Source organism: Megascapheus bottae, chromosome 4, assembly GCF_031878675.1.
Source record: "Megascapheus bottae isolate mThoBot1 chromosome 4, mThoBot2.hap1, whole genome shotgun sequence".
In the NCBI taxonomy this organism is placed as follows: domain Eukaryota; kingdom Metazoa; phylum Chordata; class Mammalia; order Rodentia; family Geomyidae; genus Megascapheus; species Megascapheus bottae.
In genome coordinates, this window is record NC_143512.1 from 15,308,721 (window position 1) to 15,333,679 (window position 24,959).

Here is a 24,959-nt window from a genome sequence, read left to right on the forward strand (position 1 = left end):
GAAATGGCAGTATAGCTTTATCTTCTGCCTCTTCCATCACTTGCTCTGTGAGAAGCTAGCCAGAGGTGAGGGGTTCAACACTTTTGCCAACAGCCATGAGAGTGAACCATCAGGAATTTGATTTCTTTGGTGGATTCTGACTAATCTTTCCAAGGTGGTGATCCTTTGTTCCAGCTCTTGTGTTTTATCTTCTGTCCCTGATTTTCTATTCTCCATTTCAGTCAATCTGTTGCTTAATGCCTCCATTTTTGCTTGAAGTGTGGACACTGAGCTGATCATTTCTGCTGAGAGGGTATTGAACTTTTCTTCCACTTCCCTTTTGAATTTGAAGAGTTCCTTGGAAATTTCTTGCTTTTAGGAATTTGATTTCTTAACCAGAGGCACATCTTCTGTTGACTGTAACCCTGGCTATAACTGTGAGAGGCCTGGATCCAGAACCAGTCAGTTTAGCTACTTCCTAGTTTCTGACTTTCAGGTACTGTGTGACCTAAATCTCAGTTGTTTTAAGCTGTTAAGTTTTGGAGTAATTTGTTATATAACAGTAGTGCCCTATGGTTGCCCTTTAAAGTCTTGTCAATATTTACTTTTGTTTAAAAATGAACATAAAAACCCAAATGTGACAAAATACATGAGCCCAGAAGAAACTATGTATTGAAGCAATCTAGACAGGACCTTTGTATAAAAGGATGAAGTGTTTTTTCTTATAGTGGCCTTCTTTCATATTCTTTATACATTTGAGAGGTATGGAACTGATTCAGTAGAGCTTTGTTACTATGTGTTGGAATCAGACAGACCTGGTTTTGAATGTTGGCGCTGTCCTTTTCTTTATGGTGTGAGAGTGGACTGGTTGGTTGGCTTCTGTCCGAGAAGCCCTCTGGCTTACAGCTACTACTAAGTGTTGGCTGGCTGTAAGGATCAAGGGAAGAGAATAATACAGTGTCAATATTAGAAAAATCATCATATTTTTCAGAGCATTAAAATGATGACATAAATATTTCCCAGTATAGGGAAGTAAAACCATTTTCTGAAGGTGCTAAAGACTTGATCTCTAAGTTATTATACGTTCTTTACTCTTATTCCTGTCTCCTGAACCTCTTGATAAGTATCAGATTTTTTTTTTTTAACATCAGTTTCTCTCTTGGGAGAAGAGATAACTTTAGGGTAAGTTCACAGCTCATTAAATTAATTTAAGAACCAACTGCTTCAGAGTCACACAAACCAATAATTTACTATTTAAATGTGTGTTTACATCTGGGAACTCACAGCAAGGAGCATAGGGGAAAGTAATGGCTTAGCAAGTCCCTAGACACTGCCTAAGCTATCTTCTGCCCCACTGGCAACCAGTTATCTGACCAAGTTTCATTTTGAAATTAAAGACAGCTAGCTATTCTGTGTACTGTGTAACGATGGCATGGAGGTTGAAGGGGTGGCACTGTGGTGAAGTACCCAGACTCCATTCTCTGTGTGCAGTAATGCAGAAAGTGGATGCAACCCTAGGACCAGAGCTTAGAGGGAGCCAGCTGCTGCCTATTTCTGAGGTGATGTAGAGAAGTACTTTATGTCAAGACAGTCTGTGGACAGGAGGTGTTCATGGACTGTCTGTGTGTTTCTGACCTTGACCTTTTCTCTCCTCCTCTGCTTGGTGGTGCTGACTCCTGAATGCACATCATAGTCTGTGGGGTGCTCTAAAAACCAAGCCATCAACTGCAGATTCTGATTCAATTTGACTTGAATGGTTTGAATGTGGATAACATTTAAATCCTAGCCCAGATGACTCAAAGTCACAAAGAGGCCTGAGACTCGGTGGTCTGGTCCAGGCAGGTGGGCCCACTGACCTTCGTTTACAGGCACTCATCTCACTTCTTGTAAACCTTTGTTATTTGAAGGTAGACTGTGGCTGGTATCACCTCTATGTTAAACTTTTAAACCATAACCTTGAACTGCTTGCCTTTTAAAGTGGTAGGAAGGAAGGAGATTTCTCTTTGTCAAAAATCACAGGTGGTAGCCAGGTATTTAGTATAAATTGTTAGTTTGCTGCCTGTTGGATGTTGAATGAATTTAATCATCTGTGTCAAAACAATTCTTATTGTTGAGTCTTCCTTCATGCCATGAGCCTCTAGAGAGAGCTTTTGGAGTTTGGTGTCCTTTAATATTTCTCCCATGGGATTCTTTTGCAGTTGTGTATGTTGAGGTGCTATACTCCCTTATTTCTTTAGTATTAAAGAATCAGATGGGTAACTTTCATATTTCTTTTTACTGGGGAGGGCAGAAGACTGAGAATGTATATCATTGTTATTGCAAGCAAGTCTTAGTCTGCTTTTCTCACAACCAAAGTTAATCAGTCACAAGGCAAATCAGTGTGGAGAAAGAACTTTGTAACAGCCAGCTACTTTCTTACAGGTGGACATTTGTGACTAAATGTTATCTAATGCCAATCACCCAGTTCCAAGATGCTTTGTGGTACTGTAAGTCTTAGGATCAAAGGCTATTTTTTCCTTGGAGGATTCTTTTACTTTAATTGCATTTTCATTTTAACTTTTCTTGGTGCTGGGGATTTTGCACTTGATACTTTGCCACTGAGCTACATCCCAGACTTTCCCTTGGACTGTTTCGGTCATTCACTAGTCACACACACTATGGACAGGCTGGAGGTTGTTGCTGCCCTGAGGCCCTTTTGCTTATTGCGAAGTTTACTGTATTGCAAGAAACACTTTTCACTTACTACTGTGAAAGACAAGGATCTTGAAAGTTAAGTAGGGAGCTGAGAGTCAGATCTGGTTTCAGTATTTAGTTTCATCCTGATTTATGGATAAATCTACTAGGGTGAATCTAATTCTTCCTCGTTCATTATGCCATAGTGATTTAGTATTTAAATAAATTGGGAATTTTACTAAGCTGTTCCATATACAATCTTGTTTATAGACCATGCATATTCGAAAAACTAGAAACTTTCTCAGTCTGTGCTTCAGAGTCTTGTGAAAAATGCAAATAATATTTTGCAGCTAAAAGAAAAACTTAAAAGCAGGGTAGATCGGGTAAATCATTAAATCAGACCCTAGAAAAGAGAGGCTTCCTGACAGCGTGCAACCTGCAGGCTTGTAGGACTAAGGTCTCAGGTTCACCTAGTGCTGACTGTGATTTTTCTCAGATTAGTTAGTTCCAGTAGGAAGACCTGGTTCTCAGCTTTAACTCTGTTTATCAGGTGTGAGGACCATCTCCGCAGGGCAAGTAGCATTCTCCACAGAGCCACACACTGCTCAAGGTATCCAGGCAGGACTTTTATCCTTTTTTTTTTTTTTTTTAATGTTTCCTGCTCTCTTCGGTTGTCTTAAAAAATATTTTAAAATTAACATAAATTAGCAATATAATAATTTCATACATTCATACAATGTGCTTTGAACAAATTAACTCCTTCCATTATATTCCCATTCCTTCTGTCCTTCTGTCCTTTTTAAAAAAATGTTTGTTGTAAATACACACATTACATCTCATATTTATTTATTGTTTTTCTGCAATCTGTATGTTGTTGTGAGCAATGCTGTAGTGAACATGGCATGCAGGTATCTTTCTTATATAATGACTATACTCCTTCAGATGTATGTTTAAGAGTGGTATGGTGGGGTAATAAAGTAGGCCTGGCTTTTGTTTTTTTGAGGAGCCTCTAGCTGCTTTCCATTCTGAAAACACTAGTTTACATTTCACCTCTCTCTACCTAACCCTTACTAGCATTTATTGATCATTTTCTTAATGGCTATCATTCTGACTGAGATGAGATGGAATCTTAGTGTAGTTTTGATCTGCATTTCTTTTATGACTTAGGATAAACACTTTTGCATGTATTTATTCTTTTTAGCTAAAACCAAAAACTTAATTGTGGGAACCCTGTTAATGGTGAAGTCAGTGTAGAGGGAGGTGACAAAGGGAAAAGAATCTACCATCATCTTGCTGATTTTTCCTTTTCCTGGATTCCTTTTGCTCCCTTGTAAGAGAATTGCTTTTCATTCTTATTGAGCCACTGCATCTGTTTTGTCTTCAAACTCATATTGTAGCATCATCCTTGACTTTAATAGTCAATCAAAGTACAGACTCAGTAACCTAAGTTTTGAGGGGTGTCCTGTATTTATGACCTTGAATGTGGTGATTGAAAAGAGGTTAATATAAGGTATTTATTTTAAAAGCTTTATTTCCAGAGTGTGTCCTGAGCTCAATACTAATTCCAGAATCTTGCGTCTTTGATAGATCAGAGCCTGACAGTTAAATCCAGTCATTTGCTATATTGGATTAAAGCAAACAAACGTTCAATTATCCAGAAAACCCCATTCCCAGAGCATCCTTTTTAATCAATACTGGGTCATATAAGTGGAATCAGAAGTCTGCCTCTTTCAAAGCAATTACTGTAATATGCGAGCCCTTTAAAGAGTATCGAAATCAACATTAAAATTTTTATGCTAATAAAATTTATTGCTGAAGATTTATTGTCCCATTGGAAACAATTTAGGACCAGTCAGAAATAATTTGCTGTATAAATATTTTTATGTAAGGTTTGAGTAATTTTATGGAGAGGGTTTACAAGGCAAATATTTCAGAGGCTGCTTTTTTTCTCTGTACATTTGTGTAATTTAACACAAGATGCCCCTCCCAGGTAATAGTGCTTTGATATAGCTTAGTGTAAACAGTTGTGCTTATTAACAAAATGACTAACAGACTAAAAGGATGCAGTGTGTGGTTTCAATCCATTATGCCTTCAAAAATATAAAGTACTAGGGTTGAGTTCTTTATTTAAGTAGCTAGTCATAAGTGTAACTGAAAGGACTAATTGAATCATATTACAAGGTTGATTATTTGGGTAGCAGTGGGCTCACAACTTTCTGGAATCACGAAGCTAGAGAGAGAACAGGATAATGTCCTAGTTTCAAAGAAGTGGATCCATGTCACCCATGTTATTTTCAGAAGCATTCTTCTAGGAGCTTATATGACTGAAGCATCATCATCTTTACATGATATTTATTTGAAGAATTGATATATAAAAACTTTGATCCAGGGCCGGGAGTTTGGCCTAGTGGTAGAGTGCTTGCCTAGCATGCACGAAGACCCGGGTTCAATTCCTTGGTACCACATACTTAGAAAAAGCCAGAAGTGGTGCTGAGGCTCAAGTGGTAGAGCTCTAACCTTGAGAAAAATCCAAGGACAGTGCTCAGGCCCTGAGCTCAAGCCTAGGACTGGCAAAAAAAACCCAAAAAACCTTTGATCCAGAAAATGCATGGATGAGGTTGGATGCAAATGATTACTGTTTCTTTCCTTTGAGTTTTGTGCCTCTCTTGATAATTGGCATGCTCAAGCATTTTGGCCCAAATTCAACTAGTAGTCAAAAGGATGTTCGAGTGATACATTATGGATGAGCAAAGTAAGTGTCTATGGTCACTTCCTGTCCTTCGTATTTACTTTACAGAAAATTATGAGTAAGGTTACCACAAGTAATAGCATTCATATGATATTTTAAATACTTAATATCAAGTATATTAAAACATTATTTTAATGAAAATATTTAAGTAAAATCATAGGCAAATTGAATGAGCAGGAACAGAGGCAGAATTGTATTTAACTACAGAGCAGTAAATACTCTTGGACACTTTTCTCACTGATCTTTAATTGTTTTTAATCAGTGCTGGATTTTGTCTGGATTTTTAGCATTTAACTTTCCTTTATCCTGACAGCTGTTCTCTGGGAGTAGGGTTCGAGCTGTCCAAGAAGTGGGGGACTTTTCATTGTCTATCATTTCCTGTCCAGGTAATGAAGATGAATCCTTCCTGAAGAGCAGATTCAATTTCAACTGTTAGGCTCTTACCAAAGATCATAAAATAAAACAATTGGCTACCCTTCAATTTCCTTAAAATAGTCTTCTTAAATTTGAGTCACTGCTTTAAGAAAAAGGCAGCTCAAATTTGTCTTTCTTCTGTCTTATAGAACTAATATTAACTACTCACACTTTGTATCAAATGATTGATTCTGCATTTGGACTAGTGCCATTTTGCCAGCTTTCATGTTAACTGTTGGAGAAGATTTTGTGCCTGCGGGAGAGTTTGAGATCATCTCGCCAAGTATGCTACTTGGTAGCTTTAGCTTTTTTGAATAGCTGAGATTTCAGGTCCAGTGTCTTTTCATATAGGTTAGTGAGATCTCTTCTTCCCTTTGTGGGTGAAAAAGCAGAAGTGATTAGACATATGAGCATTTTAGTGTTTCTTCCTTTTTCTATCTATTATAGCCAAACTCTAGGATGTTTGGAGCATTGTCACAAACTCAGTCTTCTGCTAATAATGCTTGCTCTTTCCTTGACATTTCTCAAAACTGGCCTTAGTGGTCCTTTCTTTTTGTTTCATCAAAACTGGCATTTATGAAGGATGATTTTAAAATTTATACTCTTTTTTTAAGAAAAAACTTCACTAAATGAAAGGATCTCTAGGATATAGAAACAAAAGCCATATAATGAATGATTGTTGTCCTTAAGGTACTATGTTATCTCTCATCTCTTTTGCTGTCCCTTAGTTATCTCATATTGTTACAGTATCTCACTTTGTTACCTGATATATCGGATATATTTGTATTTGGTTATTTGAAATTGGATAGGGAAGGGGGGAAAACAAGATGAGGGGTGGGGGTTGGGGGTAGGAAAATGGGACCAAGACATGTGAAAGGGTATCAGTGTATGTGAATTAATGCACCTTCTATCTGGCAAATATCATGTAACCCTTCTATTAATTACAGTAAAAAATATATGAAAAAAACTTCGATACTAGCCTCTAGTTTTGATCATGGGATATAAGACCTTATTTTGTAATAAAAAGGAATTATAGGTGCTTAGCAAATGTGAAAATATTTTTTTGTGGTGGGGGAAACATTTTTTATTTTTGTTTGTTTATTTTGTTAGTAGTGGGGCTTGAACTTGGGGCCTGGTGTTGTCTCTGAACTCTTCAGCTCAAGGGTAGAGCTCTAGCTGAGCCACAGCACCACTTCTAACATTTTTATAAGTTACACGAAAGGAAATATTCGACAAACTTCTGGTTATTAATTTTATGATAATGTTCTAAAGGAGGAGGAGATACATCAGCTTTCCTTCTCACATTGATACTTGCTAAAACCAGTGGATTGGCATGGTTTTCCCAGGGTGATTTTTCTCAGGGACTGAGAATGTACAGAGAGGTGAGGGAAGTATTAACATGGTTCTAGCTCAGTGTACTTCATAACCTTCATAAAAGTGTTAGTACATGAATGTACCTGTCACAAATGCACACATTTTTCTATTCCTACGTATCTTCAATACACCTTCAAACACCTAGTATCTGGGAGAAAAGGTGACCAATGAAGAACACATCGTTGTGGAAAGGCTTCCAAATTCAGCTCCTGAGGCAAAGTAATGCCGGTTAAAAATTAGACTTAAGTAGTTCAGGAAGGATCTGCTGTGGAAGCTGACCAAGGTATCAGCCATTTAAACAGCTTGAGTTTCCTGTTGTATGTGGAACGATTGCTGTATATTCAACTGAGTATCTGAGAAGGAAGCTTTTGTTTAGAGGGCATGTACAAAAAATGAAGGGGAGGCTAGGAAAGGGTAATAGAGGAGTGCTTATGATGAAAGTACACTATGAGCAAGTAGGTTCTGTACAATTAGTATTTACTAATAAAATATAGGAAAATGTATATGAAATAATTGCTAAATGTATAAGCACTAAACATGCATTTTGTTTCAGAGATCACTTTAGAAGCATTTGGGAGTAAGGGAATAGGGCTGGCCTCTGTAGTCTCCTTGTCTGCTCTCCCTTATTCCTTCTTAAGCAGAGCTAGTTTCATTTGCATCATGTAATGCTTGTGTGAGGTGACTTTGCTGCCTAACAAATACTTTGTTCATGTATCCAGGAAACAATATATGGGAAACTCCCTGTAGGTTTCTTGATGTTGCTAATTGGGATTGTTAATATATAATTCATATCTTATTGGCCTTGGATTTTTTATTACTTTTTTGAGATTTTTATCAGTTGCTGAACTCTTGAATTCTGATGGATATAAAAGATTTAACAAAGAAAAGAGCAGACTATACAGTTACAGAAGCTATTTTCTTTTATTTTTTATTGTTGGGGTAATGTATAGAGGGGTTACAGTTACATTCACCAGATAGTAGGTGCATTACTTCTCAGACATTGATACCCCTTCTCATGTTTTTATTCCCATTCCCCCCCTCCCCAGAAACTATTTTCTATCCTAGGTGACATGGCATTCTTAGGAGTAACTAAATTTAGCAGACTGTATAAACTGTCGATAATCATGAAAGGAAACAGACAGGATCTTTACCAAGCTCAGATGAAGAAGGTGGCATGGTGGGATACGTGGAGGGTTTTGAAATTCTAGAATGTGGCCAGAAGTTTTCCACCTCCTCTGGTCAAAATAAGTTTTTCCTCACACATGAACTATGTGAATCCCGTGTTTGGAGAATTGTGAGCTCTGAACTTATGAGTAGAAATGAGAATGGCTTAAAAAATATTTAATTTTAAGCTGGGTGCGGTGGCTCATGCCTGTAATCCTAGCTACTCAGGAGGCTGAGATCTGAGGATCAAGGTTCAAAGTCAGCCTGGGCAAAAAAGGACCTGAGACTCTTATCTTCAATTAACCTCTAGAAAAACGGGAAATGGGACTTGGCTCAGGTTAGGGTGGTAGCCTTCAGCAGAAGAGCTCAGGGACAGCGCCCAGGCTGAGTGCAAGCCCCATGGCCCAACAAAAAAAAAATTAATTTTGAATCTGGTCTTTATGGAATCAGGATCTACTGAATGTGAATGGAGTCAAGTGGAATCTTTTGTCCTAAGCCTTTTCCTTCTATCTTTCTTTCTTTCTTTCTTTCTTTTTTTTTTGAGAACTGGGTTTGTTGCCATGTGAAAGATGAGGAATTAGCAGTAGTCATTTCCCTCTCAGATGACAGAAGGATTTTAGGGTGTGAAAGGCAGCTTTGGAATAGTACACTGGGAAGAGGGGTATCTGAGTATTTTAGCTTTGCTTTTTTGGTTGGGATATGCTGTTGGTTTAGTAGTAATATTATGTGTCACCATGGAAATAATTGGCATTGAAGGGCTACAGGGTGTCCCTTCCTTATTGAATAAAAATTAGTTAGATTTCTGGGATTCATGAATCATGTATGAAATGCTGGAGCTGCAAATGACCATTAAGTGAAAAGCTGGAATGTAAGGAAAGATCATTTCCAGGCTCTTGCTGTTTGCTGTGTGCTGCCATCAGAGTTCAGAGAGCCAGTAACCTTTTATTGTTGTTGTTACGATTATTATTATGCTTTTAATTTAGAAACAACTGGCATGTAGTTTTAAGAAATAGCACATGTGACTCAATTGAGTACAAAGACTCAGGGACGGCAACCAGGCCCTGAGTTCAAGTCCTACAAACTACCAAAAAAAAAAAAAAGGTGAATAAATGGCACAGAATTCCTTGTGCTTTTTTAGCCATGTTTCCACAACAGTATTCTTTTTTGTTGTTGTTGTCCTTCGTTTTTTTTTTTATTGTAATTAGTAAAAGGGTTACATGATATTTGCCAGATAGAAGGTGCATTAATTCACATATATTGATACCCTTTCACATGTCTTGGTACCCATTACCCTCCCCCCCACACCCCCCACCCTCCACAACAGTATTCTTTGCAAAGCTATAGTACAGTGATCCAGCCAGGATATTGATAATCATTCCTCAGAAATTCTCATATTACACTTTATAACTGTTCTCTTTTTACAGCATCTTTTCCTTATCCTGAACTCTAATATCTATTACTTTGTTTTTGATATCTAGATTTTTATCACTTCAGGAATGTCACATCAATAATTGTACTTTTTAGATTAGATTTATTTGTATTTTTTATTTAGCATAATTCTCTGGAGATTGAGTTTGTTTTTGTTGTGTCAAATTTGTATCATTTTATTGCTGAGCAGTATTCCATACCAAAGTCTGTTTAGAATTTCTCCTGCTGAGGGACTTTTGGGTAGTTTACTGTTTTGGTTTTATTAATAAAGCTGCTATAAACATATAAGTACAGATTTTGAATATTTTTCTCTGTTATAAATGCTGAATGCAATTACACATTTAATGTTTGAAGAAACTGCCCTCTGTTTACTACATCGTTTATATCATTTTACAGACTTATCCACCAATGTGTGAGTGAGCTAGTTTCTTTTCACCCTCAAGTGATTAACTTGGTGTTAATCACTGTCCTTTGTGTGTGTTGTGTGGTGTGTGTGTGTGTGTGTGTGTGTGTGTGTGTGTGTGTGTGTGTGTGTAGGTTGTGGAGCTTAAGCTTAAACTGAGGGCCTGGGTGCTGTTCCTGAGCTTTCTCACTCGAGACTAGTATTCCACCACTTTGAGCCATAACACCACTTCTGATTTTCTGGGGTTTAATTAGAGGTAAGAGTTTTGTGGACTTTGCTGCCCAGGCTGGCTTTGAACCATTATCCTCAGATCTCAGCCTCCTGAGTAGCTAGAATTCCAGATGTGAGCCACTGATGCCTGGCTGTCTGTGTGTGGGGATGTGTTTTTCTTTTCCTTCTGATATCAGAGTTTGAACTCAAAACCTTTGGATTGCCTGGTTTGCTTGCTCTGCTAGCACTCTGTCCTTCAAACCATGCCTTCAGCCTGGCATTTTGCTGGTTATTTTGAAGATGGAGGTTTGAGGATCCCCCCCCCCTCCCGCCCCCGGGCTAGCCTCAAATCAAGATCACAGATATAGCTAGATCACAAATGTGAGACACTGGTGGCTGATTCCTGCTGTTTGGTGTGTGGTAATAGATTGTTGATAGTATAGAACAACTTTTCATGTGCTTATTTGCCTTCTGTGTGGCTTCTTCAGTGAAGTGTTTCTTTATGTCTTTGCTGAAATTGTTTTTTTTTAAGGTAGTTGTACAGAGGAGTTGCCATTCAACAGAGCTGTTTATGAATACAGGGCCTTTTGACCAGTGTTAACCCCTTTAATATTCCCACCCACCCCCGTTTGCTGCAGTTCCAAGTGGATTGTTTCTTATTTTCCGGGTTTGGAATTTTTGCACATACTGTAGCTACCAGTCATTTGTTTGGATATGTGACTTGTAAATACTCTGTCTCTAGTTTCTTTTTATTGTCTTTCTGGGATCTTTACCTGAACAGAAGTGATTCATTTTCAACCAGTCCACAGTATCAGTTTTTACTTTGATAGCTCATGTTTTCAGGGTCAAGTGAAAGCCATCTCTGTCATCTTACCCCTTTACCTAACCCAACCTCTTGAAGACACAGATGCTGGCAGTCATTTAACTGCTCAGAGAGTAGTCTGCCATTAGGATTCTTTTTTTCCTCATTCAACCACACTACTCACAATGTCAGCTTAGCTTTATCAAGGCAATTTGTTGTGAACAGGCACCAGGATTCTGTAGGTCAACATGTGCATAATTTAGGATCCTAAATGTCCCTTCCACCAAAACAAACTTCCCAACCTGTACCCTATACAGATTTGTATAATCATGGCTGGGCCAGCAGGGAACTTACTTTAAAGGTATCACATGATCGATGATACTGTTCTCATTTATTTAAATGGGCTCATAATTACTTACCCAAAATTGTTTTTTAAATTTTTATCATTGCTCTATTAAAATCTTAGCCAAGAAATTTTAACAGCATGGTCATCTTGATGTTGGAATCTGTCAGTTGCCACGTCTCATTTGGTTTGATCTCCAGTTAACCACCAGAAAGCCAGAGGGGAACTATGGCTTAAAGTGGTAGAGTGCTAGCCTTGAGCAAAAGAGCTCAGAGACAGGGCCCAGGCCCTAAGTTCAAGCCCCATGACAGACCAAAAAAAAAAAAAAAAAGCCCCAAACCAAAATAAATCCTACTACTTGTGACAAGAGAAGGGTATATATATATCATCATATATTATCTCTGTGTACAAGAGATTTGGGTTTAGGAAAAGGGTAAAATGATTGTTTTGCTATTCCTATTCCATTGTAGGGCCTCAACTTACCCTTCTTTCCTCCTTCCCTCCTTCCTTTCCTTTCTCTCTCTCTCTCTCTCTCTCTCTCTCTCTCTCTCTCTCTCTCTCTCTCTCTCTCTCTCTCTCTCTCTCTCTCTCTCTGTCTCTCTCTCTCTCTCTCTCTTTTTTTTTTTGGCCAGTCCTGGGGTTCGAACTCAGGGTCAAGGCTAGTGCTCTACCACTTGAGCCACAGTGCCACTTCCAGCTTTTTCCCTGGGCTTTGTGCAGGGTAGGCAAGCACGTTACCATTAGGCCATGCTCCCAGCCCTCTTCCTCTTTTTGTTCTTTTATTCTTTCTGTGTCTTTGTTGCTCTCTCTTTATTCTGAAACAGCGTCTTATACCCTTGCTACCTTAGACTGGTGGCCTTCCTGCCTCAACTTTCTGAGGGGGCTAGAAACATGAATTAAAAACAAAACAAAATGAAACACCAAACACCAGGATTCTAGAGAATATTCATGCCTGTGCCACTTCCATCCTGTGGTTTGCAGGATTCTCCTGTTGGGATGACTTTAGATTTATTTCTTGGAGATGCTCCCCTGAAGAATTAGATGGCAGAATATTATTGAGCAATGCTTATAATTCTTAATATTATGTAACCTAGGTGATTAGGCCAATGTGATGTTTTATGCTATGAATCATTTTTATATAAAACACTTTATCCCTTTTCATTATCTTTAACTGTCAAAATATTTCTTCCTCCTGAGTAAAGATATTTCATATAAATATTGCTACTCTTTTTCTTTTCTTTTTAACTGTTATTGTTATAATTTTTTTATCTGCAGCTCTATGTAACAAGAGTCCCCTGAGTCTGAATTTTGAACTTAGGAAACCACTGTTCAGTCTTAGAAGGTTAAACCAGGAAGCTGTTGGATAATGAGAATCTTCTGGGCTCTTTTGTTTCCACTCCTAATCACTGTCAGCACAGATGAACTCCTTTCTTCATGGCTACTGTTTGTAATGTCAAGTTAATAGTCTAGTTGGGGACCTGGGTTATTCCATGGGGAGGTTTCTGACATTTGGAGAATGCCATTTATTCCTGAATTGAACGCTCATTTCATACTAATAATTCTCTCGGTGGGAAGTTCTTGTGGAAGACTGGTGCTTCCTTCCCTGCAGGCTTGCACTCTGGCAGAACTGACAAGTGTGTACACGAGTTGTTCTTCCCTCCACGCAGCGAGTGCAAAATGAATGTTATCCCTTCTTCACACATTAATCTGATTTCCTGGAGCTGATCCAAGACTTGATGCATGTAAACTCTCGTAATTTCTTTCTTTTTTCTTTTTTTTGCCAGTCCTGGGCTTGGGCTCAGGGCCTGAGCACTGTCCTTGGACTTTCTCAAGGCTAGAGCTCTACCACTTGAGCCTCAGCACCACTTCTGGCTTTTTTTCTATGTATGTGGTACCGAGGAATCGAACCCGGGTCTTTGTGCATGCTAGGCAAGCACTCTACCACTAGGCCAAACTTCTGGCTCCAACTCTTGTAATTTCTGCACTATAGAAACCATCTAAACATTCACTCGAATATTTCTTCATTAAAATACAAATGGAGTACTGTCTTTAAGTCAGATCTTCCAGAAGCTGACTGCAGTTGTTTTATTATATTTCTGAAAAGCTTGGTCTTCAAGGTAGATTCCAGGTCTGCCTAGCCTAGGCCATAAGAGCATGGGGCGAGCAGCCAGGTTGCCCAGGTTCTGTTCCAGGCTTTGCCACTTACTAGCCGGGCAAGTTACTTTTTACATCTTAGTTTCCTTTTCTGAAACATGGGGATAGGACTTTTTATGCTTGATAAATAAGCTGTTGTTTCCATGGAAATCAAACATAGGTGGCTTCCAGTTTGTGCATAGTTGACATTCTGTTTGAGACTGAGTTACAGGGTCAGAGGAAACTGCATTAGAGCAGCTGCTGGTGGCAAGGGAAAGGGGGGGGGGGGAACCTGAAGAGGAACCTTGCAGAATTCCTGGAAATATCAGTTTTTCTGGTGACTGATTTTTTTGGTCTTTTTTATCATTGCAAAAGGATTATACTTCTAATAGTCAACCATAGATTCAAATGAGGATCTCAGATTAAGAAATTCAATGAGGCAGGATCTGGAGAAGGTGCTGCCTCCGCCCCCGAAACCCATGGAAGCCTGGAAAGCTGATCCTGTAGATGCTGTCTTGGTCCCAGAGCCCCCAGAACCAGTGCTGGAGATGGAACTCACAGAGAGCCCCTCCCTGCCTAGCCTGGGTACCCTGGAGCCCAAGAAGGAGCTGGGTCCAGAGTCCAGCATGGCTTTCAGGCATCCTCCCTGGCCCTTCCACAGCCAGTGCTACACGGGAAGTCTGGGGAGCAGCAGCAGCCCAGCTCTGTAGAGATGTGCGATGTGCAGACTAGGGTAGCAGCAGCAGAAGGCCTCTGAAACAAGGGAGAGGGGGATCTGGGGAGCACAGATGGACAAGCAAATGGATGGATGATGTTCAGAAGGATGCCCTGAGGAGAAGACCTTCTGGGGGAGGGGAGGAAGTGAATACTGACCACCACCCCTGTGGAACAAAGAACCCCTGGCCTCTCCATACTTTCAGGTAGGACAGTGAAAGGCAGTCTCATTCACAGTAGTCCCAGAACCTCCTTTCAGGATGCTGGGCCAGGGATCAGCATCAGACCACACAGCAAGAGCAAGGCTGGCCATGAGCAGCCTAGAGACTTAGGCTAGACAACAGGAGGACTTCCTTGTTGGAAGTCTTTCATGTTGAACATCTCTGTGGCTAGAAGTTTTTAGTCTTCATGATGTGACTAGTTGCCTGGAAGTAGTTCTCCTCACGGCTAACCACACTTTCTCCTACAACGTGTTGAGGACCACCAGTGACAGTAGCAAACACTGAACTTTACATTAAAAGCGTGACTTAGAACCTCAAAAAAAAAAGACATTCATTGAGGAGTAATGATTACAGTCTGGACACTAAATTGTCAAGTTTACCAACACAACCAGACCTTCTTGAAAAGGAGAGAGTGAGGAACAGACAGGAAAAGTAAACTGTGTAAACTGTGTAAACTCTCTGTGTGTGTGTGTGTGTGTGTGTATTTTTGGTATGAGTATGTATGTAAGCTCACATTTGGAGTTTATAGTGAGGATAGACCATTACTTCCTCTAGAATGGGTTGGTCTTCTGTATCAAACTGCCACTGGGTGGTTGTCTGATCTTCCAGGAGAATATACTGGCAAGGCCTAGGTTAGCTTTCTTGTTGCTCAATTCCCATTGAGCTGTTGGTTCTGCTGTCATGATCTCTTATTCTGGGTCTATTGAGGAAGCACTGACATGCTGGTGATAGAGTCTAACTGACATATAATTTTGCCCACTTGATTACTGAGCAGCTTTCTGAAGTAGATGCCTGTATCTTTCCATGAGACCAAAATCATTTTCATATAACGTACATATTCTCATCTTCTTCCTTGAGAGTCCTTGTACTTTTTATTCCAACACTTTTTTTTCATGTTTGACTGCCCTTGAATGTATGTCTACCTGTGTTTTTAACCCTCCCAAACCCCCTTTTCAGAATAGATGAAGAAGATGCTGATCTGCCTGTTGGGATGGTTGCTCTCATAAAGTCTTTCAGGAACATTCTTTCCTGAAGATAGAAGGCTAGAGCTGCAGACTTGCTTGATGCCTGATATGTATACTTTGTATAAACCAGGCCCAGGGCTCCTAGGCCATAAGAAATCTCCATGAGGGGCCGGGAGTTTGGCCTAGTGGTAGAGTGCTTGCCTAGCATGCACGAAGATCTGGGTTCGATCCCTTGGTACCACATACTTAGAAAAAGCTGGAAGTGGTGCTGAGGCTCAAGTGGTAGACCTCTAGCCTTGAGAAAATCCAAGGACAGTGCTCAGGCCCTGAGCTCAAGCCCAGGACTGGCAAAAAAGAAAAAGAAAAAAGAAAAAAAGAAAAGAAATCTCCATGAGTCAGGCACTGGTGGTATATGCCTCTAATCCTAGCTACTGAAGAGGCTAAAATCTGAGCATTGCAGTTCAAAGCCAGCCCAGGCAGGCCAGTCTGTGAAACTTATTTTCAGTTAGCTACCAAAAAAAAAAAAAACAAAAAAAGTTGCAAATAGCACTGTGGCTCAAGTGGTAGAACACTAGTCTTGAACAAAAAAGCTTAGAGACAGGGCCCTGAATTTAAGCCCTGAAACTACGCCTGCTCATGCATGCCCGTACACACATTCTCTCTCTCTCTCTCTCTCTCTCTCTCTCTCTCTCTCTCTCTCTCTCTCTCTCTCTCTCTCTCTCTCTCTCTCTCTCATGGGTAAGGGATGGAGTTCGCCAGGGGTCCTTTTGAAGGAGATGGTTCCTGTGGAGGTTATAGTTGTGATAGTAGAGGATTTGGAAAAGTATTTCTGTCTTCACACATCCCTTCAACCTGGCTCCTCATAAGGAATCCAGAAATGAATGGTATCTGGTGGAAATTGTGTTTCAACTGTGAAACTCAACTTGTGATGAGTCATAAACACATGTAGCACTCCAGAAGCATGGGAAACATCATTTTGAAGTGTGAAACATACTGTGGAAAGAGGTTGTAGTTTTCTTTTTCTTTCATGAGAACAACTCTGGTCTGATGAAATTTAAGACTTAATTTTTTGTTAGGTAAAAGTTTGAACACAGTGGAGTCATCTCACATACGTTGCATTACTTTCAAACATTTTAACTACATAAGAACTACCCTTGGAGGAGTTTTCAGCTCTTAGTAGCTTATCTTACTAATTGCAATTACATGAGAATACTTCATTAGTTGTTTTGCAAGTTAGTAGATTCCCAGGTACTGACAGATAATAAATGAAATTTGAGTATAAATCTGTGTCATGTATAATTCTGGTAAAATAGAAAAACAAACCAGCATTCATTGATGGCCAAATTGGCAGATCTGGGTTTTAAACTTATATAATCTGGCTTGAGAGCCCACGATATAAACATCAACACCAGTGGTTTTCAAACAGTTTCATCTAGGAACTTTAAACAAATATGATGCCTAGGACACATCCATCCAACTAGGTAAATAAGAATCTCAAGGGAATGGACCCAAGTGCCCATATATTTTTAAGTTTTTTCAGGTGATTCCATAGTGCAGTCAAATTTAAGAATCACTGCTTTTGGGTGAGCGAGTGTTGAAAGGAGTGACATTGATCAAATGAACTGTATTCATGAACTGCTTTGGCGAATGGTAACTTCTTTGTGCAACCACTTAAAGATAATAACATTAAAATATCATTGTTCTATATTTGTACTATTTAATATAGTAACATCTATATATGTGTGTTTAGTTAAACTTCAGTGAATTGAAATAAAAAGTTTAGTTCCACTGACGTAGTTGGTACATTTCCACTGCTCCATAGCCATGAGATCAGTGGCTATGACTGTGTGGATACAGAATTTTTCCATCTTTGCAGAAGTTGTGTTGGGCAGCATTGTTATGCCGCATTACTATGCTTCCTTCAGATCCTCACCCCATCTTCCTTCTTCCTTAAGCATTCCTGCTTCCTTAAGTATTAGTGTTTACACAACCCGTCACTAAACACCAAGTCTTATTGTTGCCTGGAACTTGTCAACTTTGCAAAAGCTTTTAACTGGTCAGTCTCTATTTGACCAGAGCCTTTTGTCCTGTCTTCTGTCAGCTCATTAATTTAGTCCATTTCTATATTTGTTCCTCCTCCTCCTCCTCCTCCTCCTCCTCTTTCTTCTTCTTCCTCTTCCTCTTCTTCTTCCTCTTCCTCTTCCTCTTCCTCTTCCTCTTCCTCTTCCTCTTCCTCTTCTTCTTCTTCTTCTTCTTCTTCTTCTTCTTCTTCTTCTTCTTCTTCTTCTTCTTCTTCTCCTTCTCCTTCTCCTTCTCCTTCTCCTTCTCCTTCTCCTTCTCCTTCTCCTTCTCCATCTTCATCTTCATCTTTTACTGGCCTTTCACATCTCAGAGGCATTTTACAACATTTCACGGAATTGTCACATGCATTAACTTAGTTTCCCAAGCTCATAATAGGAAGAATGTACAAACATTATATAAAATCATTTACCAGAATCATTTCTGAATTTCCTGCTTCACAAAGTCTTTTTCCTGCTATTGAAAAGTTACCTATATGTGCTTACATTCTCATGTCAGGAACTGCTTTGAAGAAGTATAATCTGGCTTCTCACATTGTATAATTATTTTGAGTTTTTACAGTAAAAATTTACTAAAATATAAACATGGCAACCTATTGATATGTTTAGTGGAATCAATGAAGAATTAATGATGACAGTGAATTAGATGTGCCTTTCTTGTAAAGTGGCTTGCAAAATTGGTTTGGCTAATAGTTCATCAAAGGGATTAAATGTGCTGCCTTGAGATTTTGATAGCACTTTATCCTTGCCATTGTCACTGTATTTGAAATACGGAAATATTTTTTCATATTAAAACATTTCTGCATTTCTATGGCAATTTAATTACAAGCTATCCAATATAATGTTTAAAATAAATGGCTTTTACTGAAAGTGAGATTAGTTTCCCATATTGGCTATTATCTTCTCAATATGCATATTATATTTACATGACAATTACATAATAGATTGTATATACCTACCATCTGCTTCTTCACCTTTATTTCTCTTGCCCATTTAATGGAACCTAACTCTATTATATTCTGGATATATTCAGTGTTAACCTTTCTTCTGTCCTTTTTCCTGCCATACCCATCCATGTGGGCATCTTTCATGCTAGGTAGGAAACCATTTACTCATTGATGCTAGAGAAAATGCCATCTGTTTTATAATGAATTTGTGCAGAACTTTTTTTTGTCTCCCTTTCCCTGGGCCTGGGCACTATCCCTGTGCTCTTCAGGTGTGAGCCACCATGCCCAGCCTGTGTACAGAACTTTTTAGTCTCAGCCTTCCTTTATTTACTCTTTGCCCAATAGCAGCTGTTTCTTGCTTTTCATATCTTGATGCCCAGCCCAGCCTAGCCCAGCCTAGCCCAGCCTAGCCCAGCCTAGCCCAGCCTAGCCCAGCCTCAGTGAATGTCCTAGAGGGATGATGCATAAACTTCCTGGGCTTCCTTTCTTCTGCCCTTTCTCTCATTCATCTTGGTAGGGGAGAAGCCCTGCTTCTTTCCAAGGTTCCCCTCTCCACCTGGTTATCTGAGTCCCATCTTTTTGTGTTAGGAATTTGTTCAAGTCTCTCCTGCCCAGAAGATGTGGCTTACTGATGTTTCATCACCTTACAATGATGTCCATATACCCCTCCTTTGTTGTTTGGATTACCTTTTTTTTTTGCCAGTCGTGGGACTTGAACTCGGGGCCTGAGCACTGTCATTGGACTTTTCTCAAGGCTAGAGCTCTACCACTTGAGCCACAGCACCACTTCCAGCTTTTTTCTATGTATATGGTACTGAGGAATCGAATCTGGGCCCTTAAACTTATGAGCACCATATTCTTTTTTTCATATATTTTTTATTGTAATTAATAGAAGGGTTACATGATATTTGCCAGATAGAAGGTGTATTAATTCACATACATTGATATCCTTTCACATGTCTTGATCCCCAATTCCCTCCCCTTCACCCCCACCCTCATCTTGTTTTCCCCCCTTCCCTATCCAATTTCAAATAACCAAATACAAATATATCTGATATATCAGGTAACAAAGTGAGATACTGTAACAATATGAGATAACCAAGGGACAGCAAAAGAGATGAGAGATAACATAGTACCTTAAGGACAACAATCATTCATTATATGGCTTTTGTTTCTATGTCCTAGAGGTCCTTTCATTTAGTGTCATACTATATGGCCTTATGTATCAAGGTTTTGCTCTATTGCAAATCTCTGCTAGGAGAGCCCAAGGTTTCTACTGATTATAACAAATGAGGGAAACCATTGAGCCTAAGTTTCTTTGAGTCTGGCTTACTTCACTTAATATGATTTTTTCCAAGTCTTTCCATTTCCTAACAAATGGGGTGATGTCGTTCTTTCTGACAGCAGTATAGAATTCCATTGAGTACAAATACCACATCTTGTTGATCCATTCATCAACTAAGGGACATCTAGATTGGTTCCATATCTTTGCTATGGTAAATAGTGCGAGCACCATATTCTTTTTGATACAAAGAGAAATAATATATGAAAGCCACAGTGTTTGAGGAGTTGATAGGCCATTATGAAAGATGCTATGTGTTTAAGTTCTAATATAGATATAATATGATAAATGAAAAAAGAGGAGGTTTGGGAGGTTTCACAGAGGCTTTATAAAAGAAAAAAAGGACCTTGAGGGATACATAAGGACCTTACTTGGGCTAAATCCACTGTATCAATGAGTAATACAAGTGGACACAGTGACATGTGTAAATGTGGCATGTATTGGTTTTGACTGAGTATCTGATTTAGTTTGTTGTAAGGGCATATTGGGAGATAAACACAGGAATCATGTAATAGAGACTGTCAAAGAAGAATCTAAAGAGTACAGATGCTATAAGCAGGAGGGCACCTTTGAAGGTCTTTGTCAGAGGAGAATGAGAAGATTGGGAAGATGCATTTGACAGTAAACCATCCAAAGACAGAGCACCTGTGGCTGCATGGTTAGCTAGGGGAGATGGCAATGATGCAGGTTTCGCTTCAGTGTTGGGTTGGTGGGAGACACTGAGCTTCCCTTGTATTTTGCTCCGCTGTGATCTGAGACTGTGGCATTTAACTTCTCTGCTTTCTGAATTTCTGTTCGTTTGTTCTCTCTTACTGCTAAATTCCATAAGTGTTCAGTTACGTTGTGAGTGAATGTCCAAAGGTCAGGAGGTGAAAGGGATGAAGACTGGAAGTCAGAATGAATAAATTAAATCTATGTGAAGATCCAAGGACATGTTTGGTGCACAACCACCATGTGTTCTTAGGTGAGTCCATGTGATGGCTTTGAGATGCGTACTAACAAGTCACACTTGCAGGCTATGGAGTTTCTGGGGGAGTGACATGATCTGTAATTAAAATGTAACTACTAGGCTAAAGTCTGAATTTTAACAAGCAGATACAAACTATTCAAACTGTCCGGACAATTGCCAAGAATGCTCCCTAGTTCCTTAAAGTTCAACTTATTCCTTCTGAATTTTTCTCATTCTGTATCCACCATTGCTTTTCTGTCTTCAGTGCAAATGTCAACGGTGAAACAAGCAAATGACTACAGCTTCATTTCTGTGATCCTCTTAAAGATCATTGTTTGAAAACAATTGTGTGTGTGTGTGTGTGTGTGTGTGTGTGTGTGTGTGTGTCTGTGTCTGTGTCTGTGTCTGTGTGGTCTGTATGTGTCCATGTCCACCCACCTGTTGGTTATTCCAGTCTATTTAGAGGGCTAGATCATGCTAACTACTTGTAACTTTGGAGTATTTTGCCATTTACTGCATCTTCCTCATCAAAGTATGTATACTTCTTCATCCTGGGTGTTAATATATATATTAATTTTTATTAACAGGGTGATATGTAGAGGGGTTGCAGCTACATTCGTAAAGTAGTGAGTATATTACTTCTTGAATATTGTTATCCCTTCCCATGTTTTTCTCCCACCATCCCTCCCCCTCCCAAGTTGTAAAGTTCATTTCTAACATAGTGTCTTGTGAATATCACTGTTAAATTGATTCACCCTCTATCCTTTGTCTTATCATCTTGATATTCCCCTTTCCTTTCCTAATTCAAATAAACAAATAAATGTATATACAACACACCAGCTAGCAAAGTCAGATACTGTATGTAAATATTAACATCTACATACAAATCCCTATGAATCTTTAAATAGCTTTAAATAGTAGGTATACTAATTGTGGAGGGTCTAATAGAATTGTTCTTAGTATTTCTGTATAGTTTTCAGTTGAAAGTGTTTAGCTGATAATGCAAATATATTATTATGGTGGAGAATTTGGAAAATGTAGACAAGTATAATGAGAAAATAAAAATCATGCTCAATTGAATTTGTGTGTGTGTGTGTGTGTACGTACACTCCAGTGCCTACATGTATTCAGTCCTTCAGTGTGTCTTGAAGGTTAGTTTCAGCCACTCCCCTCTGTAGATATCAAAATCTGCAGATGCTTAAGTCCCTTAGATAAAAGAATATAGTATTTGTACATACCCTGTGCATTACTTCCAGTACCTAATATAGTCAATATGTTAACATATTTTACCATAGTTTTATAGAAAAATGACAAGAAAAAAATCTGTATGTTTTAAGTATAGATTCAGTTATTTTTTTTCTTGATTCCTTTAGTCTGTACTTGGTTGCATGGATGAATGCAGAATCCCTCAGGGCCCGATATCCTATGGTATACATGTGCAGATAGCATCCTACTCACCATTTATTGGTACTTCTTTTTTTTTTTTTTTTGCCAGTCCTGGGCTTGAGCTCAGGGCCTGAGCACTGTCCTTGGATTTTTCTCAAGGCTAGAGCTCTACCACTTGAGCCTCAGCACCACTTCTGGCTTTTTTCTATGTATGTGGTACCGAGGAATCGAACCCGGGTCTTCATGCATGCTAGGCAAGCACTTTAACCATTAGGCCAAACTCCCGGCCCCTTATTGGTACTTCTTATGTGACAGGCGCTATGTTAAGATATCTGTGGTGATTATTTCACAGTGGCTCTGTAGCTAATGGCAATATAGCCAAACTTGAGTCCTTGCTGTATGCCAGATACTCCAAGTAATTACATATATCAGTGCATCTTTCCTCTCAGCAGCTCTAGGATATATAGATGTGTCTCCATCTTAAATTATGACTTCCCTAGTGTCACTTGGCTAGTAAGTATTAGGGTGAAGACCCAGCCCTGGTCTGACTTCTTTTTATGTTCTTTTAGCAGACTGCTGTGGTTAAAGATCATAACCAGCACCAAACCAAATGAGCTAGCCTTTGGATCCAGTAGCTGCTATTAATACTAGCAAATATTATTGTTGCATCTGAATTCTTAAGCACTGTGCTACATTATCTCTAAACTTTCTTTTTTCCTCTTAAACACATGGGAAGAGAAACTCATTCTGGGCTTCCCCTTAAGAACTTGGACATGTTTAAGATTAAGTAGTGAAGTCTGATCAAGTGTTATCCAGGGCTGTTGGGAGAATGGAATCAATTAATGCTTCAAATACTTGAGAGCCCTTCATGTAAAAGTCTCTTATGGAAAGTGTTTACTTGTCTGTCAAGTCTGGCTATCCCCAGATTATTTGTGTCTTGTATAGAAGTCACTTTCAAGTGAAATCTATTCCTACAGACTTCATTGTGAATATGACATTTTTCATTTAAAGTCACGTATGCATTATAGAAATTTATCTAAAAAGTCTTAGAAACTCTTCTATCCTGAGTACTTTGTGTATTTTCTAGATTACTTTTCATTTGTTGGCTATAAGAGATGTGTATGTGCTGACACTATTGACTGAAATATGCTCTTGGGAGAAAATACCTCCGATAGGTAGCAATTTATGAAAATTGAATGTCTGTAGGCCCAGCTTTTTTCCTACTTTGTATGCTGATCCAGTGACTGCAAGCATAAAAGCTAACCTGCTGCAGTTTTAGTGGCTGCCCTCCCCATAAGCATACCCACTTAGATTTAATTTCCTCGATTCCTTTACCCAGGTGGCCATCCCTGCCCTCTTGACTTTCAGCCTAACAGGCTAAGGAAGAACAGATACTTCCATCCCCATTTGTTTCACATGTATTGGGTTTAACAGTACACAGAGAAATTGGAATGGCCTGGAAAGTGTGCCTGGTTCCATTGAAATTCTATAAAATATACCAGTGGCTTGCCATTGGTTAGGACTGCTGGTCCCTCAAAGAGGATTTTGCTGATCACAGTTTCTATGAGAACTTATCAGCAAATGCTTTAGTTAAAGTTATTAGGAGAGACCAGTGACAAGATAGGGTGTACATACTTCTACAATTGAGTGGGATAAGTAAGAGAAGAGGAGAAGGAATAGTAAAAAGGAATAAAGACAGAAGGAAATCAAAGAGCCTGTTGGATAGCACGAGTTATATATAGTAATCATGGTTGTTGTATTGCTCACATCATTTATAATGCTTCTGTCTGTTGCTTGGTATCATGAAGATGGTTGCTTAGCATCAATAAAATGGTTTTTTATTAGCTGCTGCTGCTGCTGCTTCTTCCTCTTCCTCTTTCTCCTCCTCTTCCTAGTCCACCTTCTCTTCCTTCTTCATTCTCCTTTGTGTGACTGAACTAAGGACCTCATCCTAGCTATGCAAGTGCTCTACCATTGACACACACCACTCATCCTTTCTTAGTTTTAGTTATTGTTTATATTGGGGCTTATGTTTTTACTCAGGACCTTCCTCAGACCACAATCCTCCCTACTTATGATCTCTCAAGTAGCTGGGATTACACGTGTGAGCCACTATACTTGGTCTATACACATCAATTTATACTGATTCTGCCAGTAGTTAATATTAATGAAAACAGATCTCCATTTATATGAGAACTAGAAAATACTTTCTCATTGAAGTAAAATACTTTCTCATTTAATTTAAGCCTTCTTCCTTCCTCAAAGTAGTAGCCAGAGGAGGTAGAGCCAGGTAAGAGATACCATGAAAGCCACAGGAGGGGATCGTGGTTTACCTGCAGTTGGACTCTGCCTCAGGCCAACTGTATAAAACGCTGGGGTGGGGCCAGAAACCTGTTTTAACAAGGCTGCTCAGTAGTTCTGATCACCTGAATTTTGAGAACCAATGTGCTGTCCAGAATTCCCGCTGGGGTTCCTAACTGGGCAGCTTTCCTCTGTCATCTCCTTCCCTTTGTAGTTTTGCAATGGTGTTCTCTGAGCTGGCAGCCTTCCCTCTGGACTTTTCTCCAAGAGCACTGGCTGTACACATTCAGGAGCTCTGAGTTCTTTCCCAGCCTCTTCTTACCCAGCAGAGTGAAGTAACAGGAGAGGTTAAGTAGGCTGGGCCCTTAGCTTTCTGATAAGCAA

General features: G+C 39.3%; 2 protein-coding genes across 25 annotated transcripts in view; both read left to right on the plus strand.

Annotated features, from left to right (window-relative positions):
- The window catches only part of Epb41l4a (erythrocyte membrane protein band 4.1 like 4A), a 773,501-nt gene that overhangs the window by 24,128 nt on the left and 724,414 nt on the right, over positions 1-24,959 (plus strand). The window lies entirely within an intron of this gene.
- LOC150064090 (cyclic nucleotide-gated channel beta-1-like) lies at positions 14,107-14,429 on the plus strand. Its single transcript, XM_090331867.1, has 2 exons — positions 14,107-14,211; positions 14,253-14,429. Exons 1-2 carry the CDS (start codon positions 14,107-14,109, stop codon positions 14,427-14,429), a joined length of 282 nt encoding a protein of 93 aa, XP_090187993.1.